Here is a 16,082-nt window from a genome sequence, read left to right as displayed (position 1 = left end):
GCTTTCAGGGAGAAACCGATTCACTGTGTTTCACAAATAAGGAGACAGTTGAACCACAGAAACTTCCACATCCCTTTATACTTTAATTTAAAAACAGACGACACTGGGGGCGGCGGCAGAGTCAGCTCCTGTCTCACGGGCCCACGCTTTGGCTTTCACACACGAGCCATCCAGCTGGGCACGGCAGGCCCGCGCTCCGGCTGCCTCCCTGCAAAAGTTGGCAGTGGTGAGGTCAGCTCAGGGTGTTTTCACTCGGTGCCATGACACGGCGCTGAAAACGCCCGAGCGAAGGTCCAAACTGCCCGAGCCAGGTAGGGCTCGTCCCGCTGTCTCCCCTTTGCTCCCCCCGTGGCTGACCCCCTCCTCCACCGTCCCACGCTCCCTTCGGGCCCCGCCCCTCGTGCGGTGGCGTCGCCTCCCCTCCTAGCCGGCCCGGCCCCAGCGCTGGGTCCCGGGTTTCCCGAGCCTGCAGCGGAGCAGCCACCTGGCGTTTCGGGACGCGGCCGCAGTTAGGCGGACGCTATGGCCGAGGAGCGGGACGTGTTTCCGAGAGCCCGGGGCAGGACGCTGAGCGCCTTTCGTGAAGGTACGCGGCCGCCCGGCCCAGCACGGGGAAGGGAGGCGGCTGGGGCTCGGCACCCGGCGGAACGTTGGTGCGGCGCGCGCGGGTTTCAGCCGGGCTCTTGTCACCGGTGCGCTACCAGGCTTTGGGGGGGGAACGGAACGGGCGGTGCGCAGGCCCCGCCTGGCGGGGGGCTGGGGGAGCCAGGGGCGGGGGTGAGGGTCCTGGAGAGCGTGCAGGCGGGTTGGCTGCGGGGTGGGGCTGGCCGCTGGGAAAGGGGGCCGCCGAGCGGCGGAAGGTTACGGCTGTGAACCGCGGCGGTTCGGTCGCTGTGGGGCCATGGTGGAGGGGGGTCACAGGCAGCCCCCGCCCGCCACTGCCCCGCAGGAGGGAGCTATGGGCAGCTGTGGCTGGGGGCGCTCCACGTACGCTCCCGCCCGCCGCGCTGAGGTGTCCTACAGCTGTGAACGATCAGCCACCAGTACCCCTTTTCTGTCAGATGACTCTTCAGTTCCCACGGCCCTGCTGCACTTGCTGCGGTGCCCCCACCCCGAGTGAATAACTCTGGAAGACACAAACACCAATCCATAATATCAAGTGTGAAATAAAGTTGGCCACTAAGTCTAGTAAGCTGCCTCCCACGGTAGTTCATGGCTGATGCGTTTGAGACTATTGACTGCCCCAGGCCCATTCATACCACCTCCTAGTAACGCTTAATTCTTTTCAGAGTAGCAGTGATCACTTTAGATAAGCTATTACCAGCAGGAGAGTGGGGTGGGGGGGAGAGAAAACCTTTTGAAGTGATAAACACCCATTTTTTCATGGTCTGTGTGTATAAAACATCCTCACTGCATTTTTCACTTTATGCATCTGATGAAGTGAGCTGTAGCTCATGAAAGCTTATGCTCAAATAAATTGGTTAGTCTCTAAGGCGCCATAAGTACTCCTTTTCTTTTTGCATGTTAGTCTGTATTCGCAAAAAGAACAAGAGGACTTGTGGCACCTTAGAGACTAACATTTATTTGAGCATAAGCTTTCGTGAGCTATAGCTCACTTCATCGGATGTTACAAGTGTTTTCTTTTTGCCTCATATCATCTGGTAACTTGGTATTCTTCAAATAAATACTGCCAATAAAATCTTCTTTGAAATCAGTATTGATTTGGATTTACAAACTTGTGTTCATTGTTCATTTGCCATCTCTAGCTGTGATGTTTCCTTGTTCCAGACTTACTGTGTTTTTTTGAAAAAGGCTGAAGTTCAATGGAAGAAATGTTTAAATAATTAATAAAGTGCTGGAAAATGCAGATCCCAGGCTCCATAGGTCCAAGATTCTTCCATCTGAAAATGAAAAATATTTGTTCACATTTTGGGCTAGGGTTCCCAAATGTCCTTGTTAATCTGTTCCACAGACATTGTTCTGTTCATGAATCTCTCAACTACTTTGAGATGCCTCTAACCTATAATGTTATTTTGGCACAATATTTCTTCAAAAAACATGAAAACACTACCCATTGGCCTCATTTCCTTTTCTTATTGTTTCTTTTGCTAATCCACTCCTTTTGCATTCTATCCCAGAATTTTTTGGGTACTCCGCTTTCACACTGTTCGTTGTAAATGGATCCATATTGACTTTAGGCTCTGGGGTTTTTTTGTTTTTTGTTTTATACACATTTTCCTCCAAATTCCCTCTACACACACGAAATTGTGTCCCCAAATTCCTCATTGTTTAGAACAGTTGCAGTGTTTCAGTTAAGCTGCTTAGCCTTCTATAGTTTAGACAGCTAATTTTTCCAAAGAAATCACACATTTTTAAATGCTTGGTTTGTTTAATACAGTGTAGCGTAAACAATTTTTTTGGAATTTTATAGTGCAGTTTAAAAATGTGATCATACTTACCTAATGCCATAGCTAAGGCCCTACCAAATTCACCATTCACTTTGGTCAATTTCATGGTTGTAGGATTTTAAAAATTGTAGCTTTCATCTATTTAAATCTGAAATTTCATGGTGTTGTAATTGTAGGAATCCTGACCCAAAAAGAAGTGGGGTGTGTGGGCGGGGGTGGGTCGCGGTACTACTACCCTTACTTCTGCGCTACTGCTGCTGGCGGCACTGCCTTCCGAGCTGGGCAGCTGGAGAGCAGTGGCTCCTGGCAGGGAGCCCAGCTCTGAAGGCAGAGCTACTGCCAGCAGCATCACAGAAGTCGATGGCATGGTACGGTTGTCACGGGTTCCCCTGAGATGCCACCTGGAACTGTGGTACCACTGAGCCCCTGAACCATCAGCCTCTGTACTTGTCTTGCACTGTGTAAAACAAAGCCTTCAACTTCTTCGCATGCTTAAAAATGGCCCAAAATCTGATGATGCAAGATTTCACATCTTTCATTTCTTCTGTAGCAGTAGCTGTTGACAGCACAATGTTAATCTGATGAGCAAAACAGGTAATATGTAGCAACTCTGGTTTCTGATTAAGTTTAATTTCCTGTACAAACTTAGCCATGTAGGAAGCCAAATCTGTGTTAGTTGTGGCCACATTTTACCAAGTTAGTTGGTACATCTCAAACATGTCAGTTACTGCTGTGTCGACAAAACGGGTGTCAGCAGAGGGAATGAGTGTCACATCAGCACAAAATAATTCCCTTTGAAATAAAAAAATAAAAGGCCAAGAATTGGACGGTCCAAAGCATCAGGAGACTTGTCAAAAATCAGACTAGACGCCACAGTTCCATCAGTTCATTCCATCAGTTTAGATACTAAAGCATAATTTTCTTTCAGATATTTATAAGTTGCACAAATTCATCAATAGGCTCCTCTGCAATTAACAGTGGTAGTCTGGCAAAACAAAAAGCATGCACAAATTCATTGACACAATCCTACTGTGTCCGCTCTTTCATTAAAACCCTGATGAAGCTCCTGATACTGAGTGCTTATCCCAAAGCTCACTCTTTTCTTTAAGAAGAAATGTTGCTTGCTTTCGACTTGCTCCTTTATTCTGTCAGCACGAGCACGGACCTCAATGCTGCAGTAGTTGCAGCGCAGTGCATCCTCTTCACTCCAGTCTTTACTTTTCTTGAAAATTTCTAAGCACAGATTTTCTTGTTGGTATTCAGGCACAGATTTGCATTTTTGTCCCACATTTTCCTTATCTTTATCTGTGGAGGATTGATTGATTTACATTCAGCACCTCACTAAATGGATGCAAAGAAATAGGCGGGAAGAGTCTCCTTGTGAGCCAATCATACTGCAATATTAACATTGGGTTTTTTTGTTTTTTTTTCTGACTTCCGTCAGTGTTTTACACTGAGAAACTGTTTCCGTCTCAGAGCTGCAGGACACAGCAATCACTTAAAGCATTAGTGTTTAAAAAAAATAAGTACCCGAAAAAATATTGAGCAGATTGACTAAACTGGTGTAAATCAGTTAAAACTGAACTCCTTTAATTTAAAAAAAACCCTGGTAATTTATTGGTGAAAATCAGTAAAAACTGAAAACATGGAACACTAAGAATAGCTTCCAGAAACAAAAGTTTATCCTCCTCCTTATTGATTAAAACTCAGTTCAAAACTTTTACACTTTTTTTTTTTTTGGCTGCACCCAGCACATGTTTGTGGAGAAGCTATTATATCCGTTTCTCATGACTACATGTGGGGATTAGTGATGTTTCAGTACATTGTTCAGACACTGGCCTTATTTGAGACTGGAGCATTACAGCCACCATGGAGATGGAGAGCCAATTTTTAATTCTCTGGACTCTGCTAAATTATATGATGATCAACTAAGATGGAAAGAATGCTCACTAATGTGGAATCTCTAGTCATTTGATGCTCTCCCTTTGAATAACCCTTGTGTTTATGTTATTCTATAACCTACCCAAAGGGGCATGACAAATGTACCTGACCTCCACTAGCATTGAGGATTAAAACAACTGCTAGAGATTGTGCACTCTCAAAAAAGCCATTGCCTGGTGCAGTTTTGAAGGAACAAAACTGCTATACAGTATTTAATTGTAGTATTGTCCATGAACATTTGATTTATGAAGAATCTTTCTTCACACAGGGTTTTTCAGAGGTTTACACTAAACTGGTGCAAACTGTGTGTGAAGAGTGGTTTATCTTGGATTATTTTAAATGTGTTCCTAATCAATTTAAACTACACTATAATAAGGCTGTCTTAAACCAAAATACAGCCTTTTGCATTTAGTGTAACCAAATTAGTTTATAATTGCACCCAGTATTAATTAAGAATTAGTAAACTGGTGGAGCTCTGTGTAAATTAGCCCTATTTCTTTTTTGGAAAAAGAAACTTACTACTTGGATTGACCAAATAGCAGAAAAAAGTGTTTGAATATATTATGTACTGATCTTCATTGTTGTGTACTATGTAGCTGAACTAATACCACAAACATATAGCTATTGATTAATTTTCATGGCATTGTTGAATAATTTAGTCAAAGCACACAGTAACCAAATACTGTTTGCCCATCCCTGTTTATTACATCTCATAGATATTAAGGTCAGAAGGGACCATTATGATCATCTACTCTGACCTCCTGCACAATGCAGGCCACAGAATCTCACCCACCCACTCCTGCAATAAACCTCTCACCTATGTTTAAGCTATTGAAGTCCTCAAATCATGGTTTAAAGACTTTAAGATGCAGAGAATCCTCCAGCAAGTGACCCATGCTACAGAGGAAGGTGAAAACCCCAGGGCCTCTTCCAATCTGCCCTGGAGGAAAATTCCTTCCCAACCCCAAATATGGCAATCAGCTGAACATGAGCTTGTGGGCAAGATTCACCAGACAGATACCCAGGAAAGAGTTCTCTGTAGTAACTCAGATTCCACCCCATCTAACATCCCATCACAGGCCATTGTGTTGGATCATATTAAAGAAGTTCTGTATTAAAATCACAAATGAGTTTGATTCTCCATAGTTTAAATTCCAGGGTATTACTAATTAAGAGGTCTCTTGGTGTTTGGTACTGTTTCTCTCCCTCTATGTGTGAAACTTGCAAGCTGCTAATTGTGTTAGTACATTCTAAGACAGAGTCTGTTCTCAAAGCAATTCTTTGTAACAACAACTACTCACACAGAGAGAGACTCAAAGCAATACTCTGTAACAACAGAAACAGCACCCAGAGACTCCCCGCCCTTTTGTTGTATTCTTCTCACTTTAACAATTGTGATTCAAATAGATATAGAGGATGTATGTGGATGGATGCTTGGTGTGGATAATAACTGAATGATCAGGGAGGTGCCAGCCTAAGAATCTAGTGTCCAATGGCTGAAGAAGGCGTCAAGTGGAAATAACCAGAGGACCCCCGGAGGGCAGACTGGAATCCACCCAACAGCCTCAAGAATGGGAGAACCAAAGAACAAGATAACATCTGGCAGCACGGAGCCGTCAGGAATGTGCCATCTGCTGATTGATTCAGCAACAGCATGATGAAGCAATTACCATAGACTGGCATAGGAAGAAATTCCTATAAAAATGGACTCTAGAAAGTGAGAACTTTGGGGTCTGATTCTGCAAACCAATTTCCAGGAGCATCAGATGAGCATCTGACAAGGCCCTGCTCCCTCCTAATGTCCAGGCCACCTGACCAGTGGCTTGGCATGAGCAACTCTAAGGCTGGTAACTATGATAACAACCTTGCAGAACCTGTGTGTGGGTATGAATGAATGTATGAATAAATATGAAATTGAATGGAATGTTATAGCTATAACTAACTGCTTACTATGAGTCTTTTTGTATTCACAATAAATGTGGCATTTTGCCTTTTCCCCTTTAATAAGATCCTGCTGGTTTTTATTTTTTTGGTATAACAATTGGGCCTATTTACCATGAATAGTTAAAGATCAATTAATTGCCAAAACCATGTTATCCCATCATACCATCTCCTCCATAAACTTATCGAGTTTAATCTTGAAGCCAGATAGGTCTTTTGCCCCCACTGCTTCCCTTGGAAGGTTATTCCAGAACTTCACTCCTCTGATGGTTGGAAACCTTCGTCTAATTTCAAGTCTAAACTTCCCGATGGCCATTTTATATCCATTTGTTCTTGTGTCGACATTGGTACTGAGCTTAAATAATTCCTCTCCCTCTCTGGTATTTATCCCTCTGATATATTTATAGAGAGCAATCATATCCCCTCAACCTTCTTTTGGTTAGGCTAAACAAGCCAAGTTCCTTGAGTCTCCTTTTATAAGGCAGGTTTTCCATTCCTCAGATCATCTTAGTAGCCCTTCTCTGTACCTGTTCCAGTTTGAATTCATCCTTCTTAAACATGGGAGACCAGAACTGCACACAGTATTCCAGATGAAGTCTCACCAGTGCCTTGTATAACAGTACTAACACCTCCTTATCTCTACTGGAAATACCTCTCCTGATGCATCCCAAGACCACATTAGCTTTTTTCACAGCCATATCACATTGGCGGCTCATAGTCATCCTGTGGTCAACCAATACTCCAAGGTCCTTCTCCTCCTCCGTTACTTCTAATTGATGCATCCCCAGCTTACAACTAAAATTCTTGTTGTTAATCCCTAAATGCATGACCTTGCACTTCTCACTATTAATTTTCATCCTATTACTATTACTCCAGTTTACAAGGTCATCCAGATCCTCCTGTATGATATCCCGGTCCTTCTCTAAATTGGCAATACCTCCCAGCTTTGTATCATCCGCAAAGTTTATTAGCACACTCCCACTTTTTGTGACGAGGTTAGTAATAAAAAGATTGGTCCCAAAACCGATCCCTGAGGAACTCCACTGGTAACCTCCCTCCAGTCTGACAGTTCATGTTTCAGTATGACCCGCTGTAGTCTCCCTTTTAACCAATTCTTTATCCACCTTTCAATTTTCATATTGATCCCTATCTTTTCCAATTTAACTAATTCCCCATGTGTATCAAACGCCTTACTGAAATCTAGGTAAATTAGATTCACTGCGTTTCCTTTGTCTAAAACATCTGTTCCTTTCTCAAAGAAGGAGATCACCAGGTTGGTTTGGCACGATCTACCTTTTGTAAAACCATGTATTTTGTCCCATTTACCTCAATGTCCTTAACTACTTTCTCCTTCAAAATCTTTTCCAAGACCTTGCCTACGACAGATGTCAAACTAACAGGCCTATAGTTACCCGGATCACTTTCTCCCCCCCCCACCCCCCGTTTCTTAAAAATAGGTACTGTTAGCAATTGTCTAGTCATACGGTACAACCCCTGAGTTTACAGATTCATTAAAAATTCTTCCTAATGGGCTTGCAATTTCATGTGCCAATTTCTTCAATATTCTTGGATGAAGATTATCTAGGTTCCCCGATTTAGTCCCATTAAGCTGTTCAAGTTTCGCTTCTACCTCAGATATGGTAATATCTACCTCCATATCCTCATTCCCATTTTTCATGCTACCATTATCCCTAAGATCCTCATTAGCCTTATTAAAGACTGAGGCAAACTATTTGTTTAGATATTGGGCCTTGCCTAGATTATCCTTAACCTCCACTCCATCCTCAGTGTTTAGCGGTTCCACTTCTTCTTTCTTTGTTTTCTTCTTATTTATATGGCTATAGAACCTTTTACTATTGGTTTTAATTCCTTTTGCAAGGTCCAACTCTACTTGACTTTTAGCCTGTCTCACTTTATCTCTACATATTCTGGCCTCAATAAGGTAGCTTTCCTTGCTGATCCCTCCCATCTTCCACTCCCTGTATGCTTTCTGCTTTTTTTCTTAATCACCTCTCTGAGATGCTTGGTCTACAACTCCTGCCTATGAATTTTTTCCCCTTTCTTGGGATGCAGGCTTCCAGTAGCTTCTGCAGCTTATACTTGAAGTAATCCCAGGCCTCCTCTGCCTTTAGATCCATAAATTCTTCAGTCCAATCCACTTCCCTAACTAATTTCCTTAATTTTTGAAAGTCAGCCCTTTTGAAATCAGAAACCCTAGTCACAGATTTATTTTTGTTTATCCTTCCGTTCAGTTTGAACTGAATTAGCTCATGATCACTTGAACCAAGGTTGTCCCCTACAACCATTTCTTCTATGAGGTCCTCACTACTCACCAAATCTAAAATGGCATCCCCTCTAGTCAGTTCAGCAACTATTTGATGAAGGAATCCATCAGCTATCGCATCTAGGAAAATCTGACCCCTATTATTATTACTAGCACTTGTCCTCCAGTCTATATCTGGGAAGTTAAAGTCTCTTATGATCACACAATTTCCATTAGTATTTACTTCATTAAAAACATTAAAGAGGGCTCTATCCATATCCAAATTGGATCCTGGCGGTCGATAGCACACCCCAAGCACTATCCCAGGGGAGGCTCTAGTAGTTTCCTTCCCCAATGTGATTTTTGCCCAGATGGACTGTATTCCATCCATTCCATCGCTTCTTATTTCTTTACATTCTACCTCATCCTTGATATACAATGCTACTTCACCACCTTTACCTTTATTTCTGTCTTTCCTAAACAGCACATTCCCTTCAATACCTGTAGCCCAGTCATGACGACTATTCCACCAGGTTTCTGTTATCCCTATAATATCTGGATTCACTTCCTGCACCAGTAGCTCTAGTTCCTCCATTTTGTTACCTAGGCTCCTTGCATTGGTGAACAAACATCTTAATTTTTGCTGTTTGGCCTCACTCACAATCTATACCCAATTAGGCACAGACATTCTACAGCCAGTATGACCTATTAGACTGGTATCCACACTGCCCTTCCTCCTTATGTCCATTCTCCTACCCACGGCTGTATCCTTCCTTACTTTTTTTTCTTCCCTCTCAATACTAAAATCCGGCATGGACATTACCTGGACGTCTCCCCCAAATTCCTAATTTAAAGCTCTCTTACTCAGAGAGCTTCGCCTTCCTCTGTAGCATGGGGCATGGGTCACTTGCTGGAGGATTCTCTGCTCCTTGAAGTCTTTAAACTACGATTTGAGGACTTCAATAGCACAGATATAGGTGTGAGGTTTTTTTTTTTGTAGGAGTGATGGGTGAAATTCTGTGGCCTGCGTTGTGCAGGAGGTCAGACTAGATGATCATAATGGTCCCTTCTGACCTAAATGTCTGTGAATCTATGAATCTAGTTGTGATATACCTTCTTTTCCTTTCTGGCTTCACTCAATTTCTTCTTCTTTTTTCTTTCTTATAATAGGTGATGATGGTATAACTCTTTTTTCCTGCATCATTTCAGTTTCTTTCCTCTGTTTGTTCGCAATCCTTTCTTTCCTCTGTTCGCATTCCCGTATGTCTTTCCCTTTCTCCATTATAAGTTCTTCTGCCGCTTCTCCTCCTAGAATCTCTCTGTATACTGAACTTCTCTTTTTCTAATGTATCCCAACAGTCTCTCTGTCCCCATATCACCACTCACACCAATACATGTCAATTGATGATAATACATGACAATTTAAGTCATGGGAACTTTCAGTCATCTATAAGGTAGAGGACTAAATTTACTAGCCAGCAACCAATTAGTATGAAAAAAGTAGACGTCCTTGTTGTTAGGTGATGAGCCAACTCTGTAGCTCAAATTGTTGAAAAAGGGGTGGGTGCTGGGATTCTTTCTTTGACCCCGTTCAGGTGGTTCATTTTTGTGTAAACCTCTGTTTAGTATGTGTCTGAGAAAATTGAAGCCTTCAGCCTTCTCTAGCTTCTGGAAAAGAGAAGTACTTTCTCCTTGTTCCTCTGGGCTGCTGGATGGGCATTTCTGATTACTTTTCCCAGAGACTCCACTTTTGTATTCTCCTGTAGTGCTTGCCTCCTGTGTTGCTCAGAGCTTTCCAGAGCAGCAGTGAAACTGACTTGATTCTTATCAGTTGCACAACTGCCTACAGGGTTCTCACTGGCACCAGTGAAAACTGAGAGGAATTTGGTCTGGTTTCATTGTGTAGCAGAATGGAGAAACTTTGAGCAGGAGCAAGCAGCACCAGAGAGCCTGACCTGGGAAAGCTTCCTACTCCTCCAAACTGAGTAGCTGTTTCAAACCCTCCTTTTCCTTACTAAGTCACAGAACATGTCTGCTGAGTTAGAACCCTTAGAGTTGCAGGCTTCCTTAACTCCTCTTTATAGCGTTTCACTTTAAAAAATCTAAGTTGATTTCTCTGCCTAAACAAGGTCTTCGATGCAGCACGTAAACTGATTTTTATGACAGTTGTATTTCTCATTTTCCATGCAAGACACATGAAATAAAAACCTAAATTATGTTGTGTCATTCAGCCAGTTCCAAAAGGGTTCCATAGAAAACAGATGGATTGATTGATCATTTCACTTCTCTGAATAAAAACCTGTCTGAATGAGTTTTCTAATTTGCAAATGTGAAAGGTTTTCAGATTTAAAAACATTTCAGATTTAAAAACTAATGGCTAAAGGTTTTCAGTCTCTGTAAAACGTGAGATTTAGAGGTCTTATTAATGTACAAGAGAGGACGATGACTATATGAATTGATGACGTTAGCAGACTATAAATTGTTTTATTTAACAATTACATTTTAAATTAATTGTAATGTAGGAACCTACGTTTGGCAAAGGGATGTGGGTCTAATGGCAGCAGTTAATAACTTAGAACTGATCCTGACATCTCTTGCTTTTGCTGTTGAAGGAGAGGAAAGTGGAATGGCGTACGTTAAGAATAGCAGTTACTTTTCCCAGTCTGTGTTTCAGTTTCAATGTTGTTAAACAATTTATTTTTTAAGTGTTTCCTCCTAAAGGATCCCCAAATCAAATCACTTATTTAGTTGGTTAAATATGGGTTTGAGCCTATTTTTTTTTAAATTTTTGTCTTTGATTTTTAAGGTCTTTTATCTGAAAAAACTGACTTGTTGTAGGTTGCCTAGAAATCAATGTAGCTACCATGGAAGGATGAAGTTCTGAGCTGACCTTGATAACATTTGAATCTGTAGTTCCAGGGATGCTGAGCATGTTTCTACACTAGCCTTTTATTATATTTTAATTCCACTATTGCAGTTACACAACATAATAGTTGGAACTGTGGTAACCCTGGTCAGAGAGAGTTCTGGTGGAAATACAGTTCTCCTTGTTCTGCAGTACTATAGTGGTAGAATGTGTGGGTTTTTCATCATGAATTTAATAAAAACAAACCCACCCACTTGTATAATAAACAAGCTCCAGGACTTCAGGCAGCTACGAGTGAATGTTTTAATTGTAGATATTCATAGATTCATAGATATTAAGGTCAGAAGGGACTATTATGATCATCTAGTCTGACCTCCTGCACAACGCAGGCCACCGAATCTCACCCACCCACTCCTGCGAGAAACCTTCACCTATGTCTGAGCTACTGAAGTCCTCATATATATTAAAGCAAGGATAAAACTAAAAGGGGTAAGACAAAGGGCTTGTCTACACCACAGGTTATGTTGGTACAACTTATGTCGCTCAGGGATGTAAATAAGTTACACCGACCTAAACGCTGGTGTCATAAATATAAAGGGAAGGGTAAACCCCTTTGAAATCCCTCCTGGCCAGGGGAAAGCTCCTCTCACCTGTAAAGGGTTAAGAAGCTAAAGGTAACCTTGCTGGCACCTGACCAAAATGACCAATGAGGAGACAAGATACTTTCAAAAGCTGGGAGGAGGGAGAGAAACAAAGGGTCTGCGTCTGTCTGTATGCTGGTTTCTGCCAGGGATAGACCAGGAATGGAGCCTTAGAACTTTTAGTAAGTAATCTAGCTAGGTATGTGTTAGATTATGATTTCTTTAAATGGCTGAGAAAAGAATTGTGCTGAATAGAATAACTATTTCTGTCTGTGTATCTTTTTTGTAACTTAAGGTTTTGCCTAGAGGGGTTCTCTATGTTTTTGAATCTAATTACCCTGTAAGATATCTACCATCCTGATTTTACAGGGGGGATTTCTTTATTTCTATTTACTTCTATTTTTTATTAAAAGTCTTCTTGTAAAAAACTGAATGCTTTTTCATTGTTCTCAGATCCAAGGGTTTGGGTCTGTGGTCACCTATGCAAATTGGTGAGGCTTTTTATCCAACATTTCCCAGGAAAGGGGGGTGCAAGTGTTGGGAGGATTGTTCATTGTTCTTAAGATCCAAGGGTCTGGGTCTGTAGTCACCTAGGCAAATTGGTGAGGCTTTTTACCAAACCTTGTCCAGGAAGTGGGGTGCAAGGTTTTGGGAAGTATTTTGGGGGGAAGGACGCGTCCAAACAGCTCTTCCCCAGTAACCAGTATTAGTTTGGTGGTGGTAGCGGCCAGTCCAAGGATAACGGGTGTAATATTTTGTACCTTGGGGAAGTTTTTGACCTAAGCTGGTAAAGATAAGCTTAGGAGGTTTTTCATGCAGGTCCCCACATCTGTACCCTAGAGTTCAGAGTGGGGGAGGAACCTTGACAGCTGGTGTGTACAGCGCTGTGTCAGGAGAGCTTCAGTGCAGCTGCACCACGTAGTGCTTCTAGTGTAGACTAGTCAGACATACCTTAAAGAAGAGCATAAAAAGGAGAAACCCAGCTGCAGTAGTCCAAAACCAAACACTTGGAATGCAAGGAAATGTCTGTAGACAATCAGGGCAGCAACAGTATACTTTTGAAAAGTTTGTACTGTAGTTTAGAGAAAAGTTAAGACACCCACAGTCTCTTATCTGTAGCAGAATATGGTCTTAGCTATTCATGGATGAGTAATGAGAAATTTTTTCTTAGCCTGCTTTGGTATCTACATTATCTAAGTTTTTTTTTTGTGGTACCCATTACTGAGATATCCGAGGTACAAAAAATTAACTGAAACTACAAAAATCCTGTTCTTTCCCCTCCGTAAGTTTCTGGCCTTAAGCAGGGTGTTAAGGAAGCTGTACACATTTTAGTTTGCCTCCAGGCTCGTATATTTTTATTCTAGGCTTCAGTCAGGAGCTATTATGAACATCCTAAATTAAGGTTTCCATTTGACCCTTCTAATTCTCACTAATCACTTTGAGGTCCAATGTAAATGACCGAAGCTAGCAAATAAACAAACAAACAAACAAAATAAACATGGGTACTGTTGCACAAAATACCATATTAATTTAAAAATGCAATTAAATTATGTATAATATTTCATAGTATACTAGTAAATGTTGTATAGCATTTTGAGGAGGAAAAGCAGTTCAGTCATAGTAATATGAGATTTCCCTATAATGCCATATTGTGGTAGTGGGGAGAGCCTTTTGTAAGTCTAAATAGTACAACTAAAATGTATGAGAGCAGGCTTGAAAAAAATTGCCAGAGGATTAAAACTACCAGCCCAAAGTTCAAGTGGGGGTGGGAGGTTATGTGCCTGGACCTCACTGCCAATTGACCGTATGAGTTTGTCTACACCACAGTTAGACTCCTGGAGCTGGCCTGTGCCAGCTGACTTGGCCTTCAGGCTGCAGGGCTGTTTAATTGCAGTGTAGCTTCCAGGCTCAGGCTGGAAGCGCAGGCTCTAAGGACCCAGTGAGGAGAGAGGGTCCCAGCCTGAGCCTAGGAAGGTTCCTGCCCAAGCCTCATGAGAGCAATTCAGCTGGCATGGGCCAGCCCAGAGCTGCTGGGAATGAGGAAAGAATGCTGCAATTCCTACTGGGTTGCTGTCCTGCATCCTATACAGGAGATGTGTCTCTAGCTAGCAAGAGCTTTGCACTAGTAAGTGAATTTTTCAAGCTTTCTCTAATAGGGTAAGAGCAAAAAGCATTTAACATAATAATTTAAGAGTATATTCCTCCTGACACCATAAAATGTTGTGTGCATTTTTTATTTAATTAAAAAGGCAATAATTGAAAATGAATCTCTTATGTTCCATGCTATTGAGCTATATTGTAGTCCTGCAGTTTTAAGCAGCATTTGCTTTGTTGCTGGTACACTTTTTCTCTAGTCATCATACAGCCACATGTCAGCATTGCATAATTAGAATAAATAAAAATGCTCTAATCTATAGTAGGGAAATATTATGCTTGCGCTTACTCTATTAAAGTATTGTGCCTACTGTATTAAAGTGGCCTTCAATTAAAGAAAAAAGAATGAGGAGTACTTGTGGCATTTTAGAGACTAACAAATTTATTTGGGCATAAGCTTTCGTGGGCTAAAACCCACTTCATCAGATGCATGGAGTGGAAAATACAGTAGGAAGATAGATACACACACGCACGCAGAGAAAACATGAAAAGATGGGGGTGGCCTTACCAACTCTAACGAGATAAATCAATAAAGTGGGCTATTATCAGCAGGTGAAAAAAATCACGTTTATAGTGGTAATCGGGATGGCACATTTTAAACAGTTGACAAGAAGATGTGAGTAACAATAGGGGGAAAAATTAGCATGGGGAAATAGGTTTTAGTTTGTGTAATGACCACCCATCGACTCCCAGTCTTTATTCAGGCCTAATTTGATGGTGTTCAGTATGCAAATTAATTCCAGTTCTGCAGTTTCTCGTTGGAGTCTGTTTTTGAAGTTTTTTGTTGAAGAATTTAAAGAAAGTTACCCTTCACCTTCGTGTTGATAATACAGGGAAAATTTCCTTTCCCTTTAGGATTTTACTAATATTTCATTTTTTTCTTTAAGATGATGAAGGTCAATGGAAAGCCCCTTTCTACTTCATCCAAGGAGCGGATCCTCAGTTTGGACTGATGAAAGCCTGGGCAATTGGTGACTGTGACAATGGAGGTGATGAATGGGAAGAGGAGATCAAATTAACAGAGCAAGCTGTGCAAGCCATTAACCAGTTAAACCCCAAGCCCAAGTTCTTTGTACTGTGTGGTGACCTCATACATGGTATGCCAGGTAAGACTGTTAATGTACACTGGTAATCGTATTCCCATTTTCTTTTTTTAATTTTTAGATGTGATATATAATTACCTGAAGTAGTATTCTGACCTCTTGTCAAGGTTCCTCCCCCACTCTGAACTCTAGGGTACAGATGTGGGGACCTGCATGAAAAACCTCCTAAGCTTATCTTTACCAGCTTAGGTCAAAACTTCCCCAAGGTACAAAATATTCCACCCGTCGTCCTTGGATTGGCCGCTACCACCACCAAACTAATACTGGTTACTGGGGAAGAGCTGTTTGGACGTGTCTTTCCCCCCAAAATACTTCCCAAAACCTTGCACCCCACTTCCTGGACAAAGTTTGGTAAAAAGCCTCACCAATTTGCCTAGGTGACTACAGACCCAGACCCTTGGATCTTAAGAACAATGAACAATCCTCCCAACACTTGCACCCCCCCTTTCCTGGGAAATGTTGGATAAAAAGCCTCACCAATTTGCATAGGTGACCACAGACCCAAACCCTTGGATCTGAGAACAATGAAAAAGCATTCAGTTTCTTACAAGAAGACTTTTAATAAAAATAGAAGTAAATAGAAATAAAGAAATCCCCCCTGTAAAATCAGGATGGTAGATATCTTACAGGGTAATTAGATTCAAAAACATAGAGAACCCCTCTAGGCAAAACCTTAAGTTACAAAAAAGATACACAGACAGAAATAGTCATTCTATTCAGCACAATTCTTTTCTCAGCCATTTAAAGAAATCATAATCTAACACA

The 16,082-nt window shown here is 41.7% G+C and overlaps 1 protein-coding gene across 2 annotated transcripts in view; it reads left to right on the top strand.

The window, feature by feature from the left end:
* Nucleotides 1-317: 317 nt before the first annotated feature.
* Nucleotides 318-16,082, top strand: part of CPPED1 (calcineurin like phosphoesterase domain containing 1) — an 85,730-nt gene continuing 69,965 nt past the window's right edge. For both annotated transcript variants that reach the window (XM_073362376.2, XM_073362375.2), the window contains exons 1-2: nucleotides 318-586; nucleotides 15,102-15,320. In XM_073362376.2, coding sequence (XP_073218477.1) covers nucleotides 523-586; nucleotides 15,102-15,320 — 283 coding nt within the window. In that variant the 5' untranslated portion in view covers nucleotides 318-522. The remainder of the gene's footprint in view (nucleotides 587-15,101; nucleotides 15,321-16,082) is intronic.

The sequence above is a fragment of the Lepidochelys kempii genome, chromosome 10 (assembly GCF_965140285.1).
Source record: "Lepidochelys kempii isolate rLepKem1 chromosome 10, rLepKem1.hap1, whole genome shotgun sequence".
NCBI classification, from domain to species: domain Eukaryota; kingdom Metazoa; phylum Chordata; order Testudines; family Cheloniidae; genus Lepidochelys; species Lepidochelys kempii.
The sequence above is the reverse complement of the archived record's forward strand: the minus strand, read 5'-3'. Positions and strand labels throughout refer to the sequence as shown.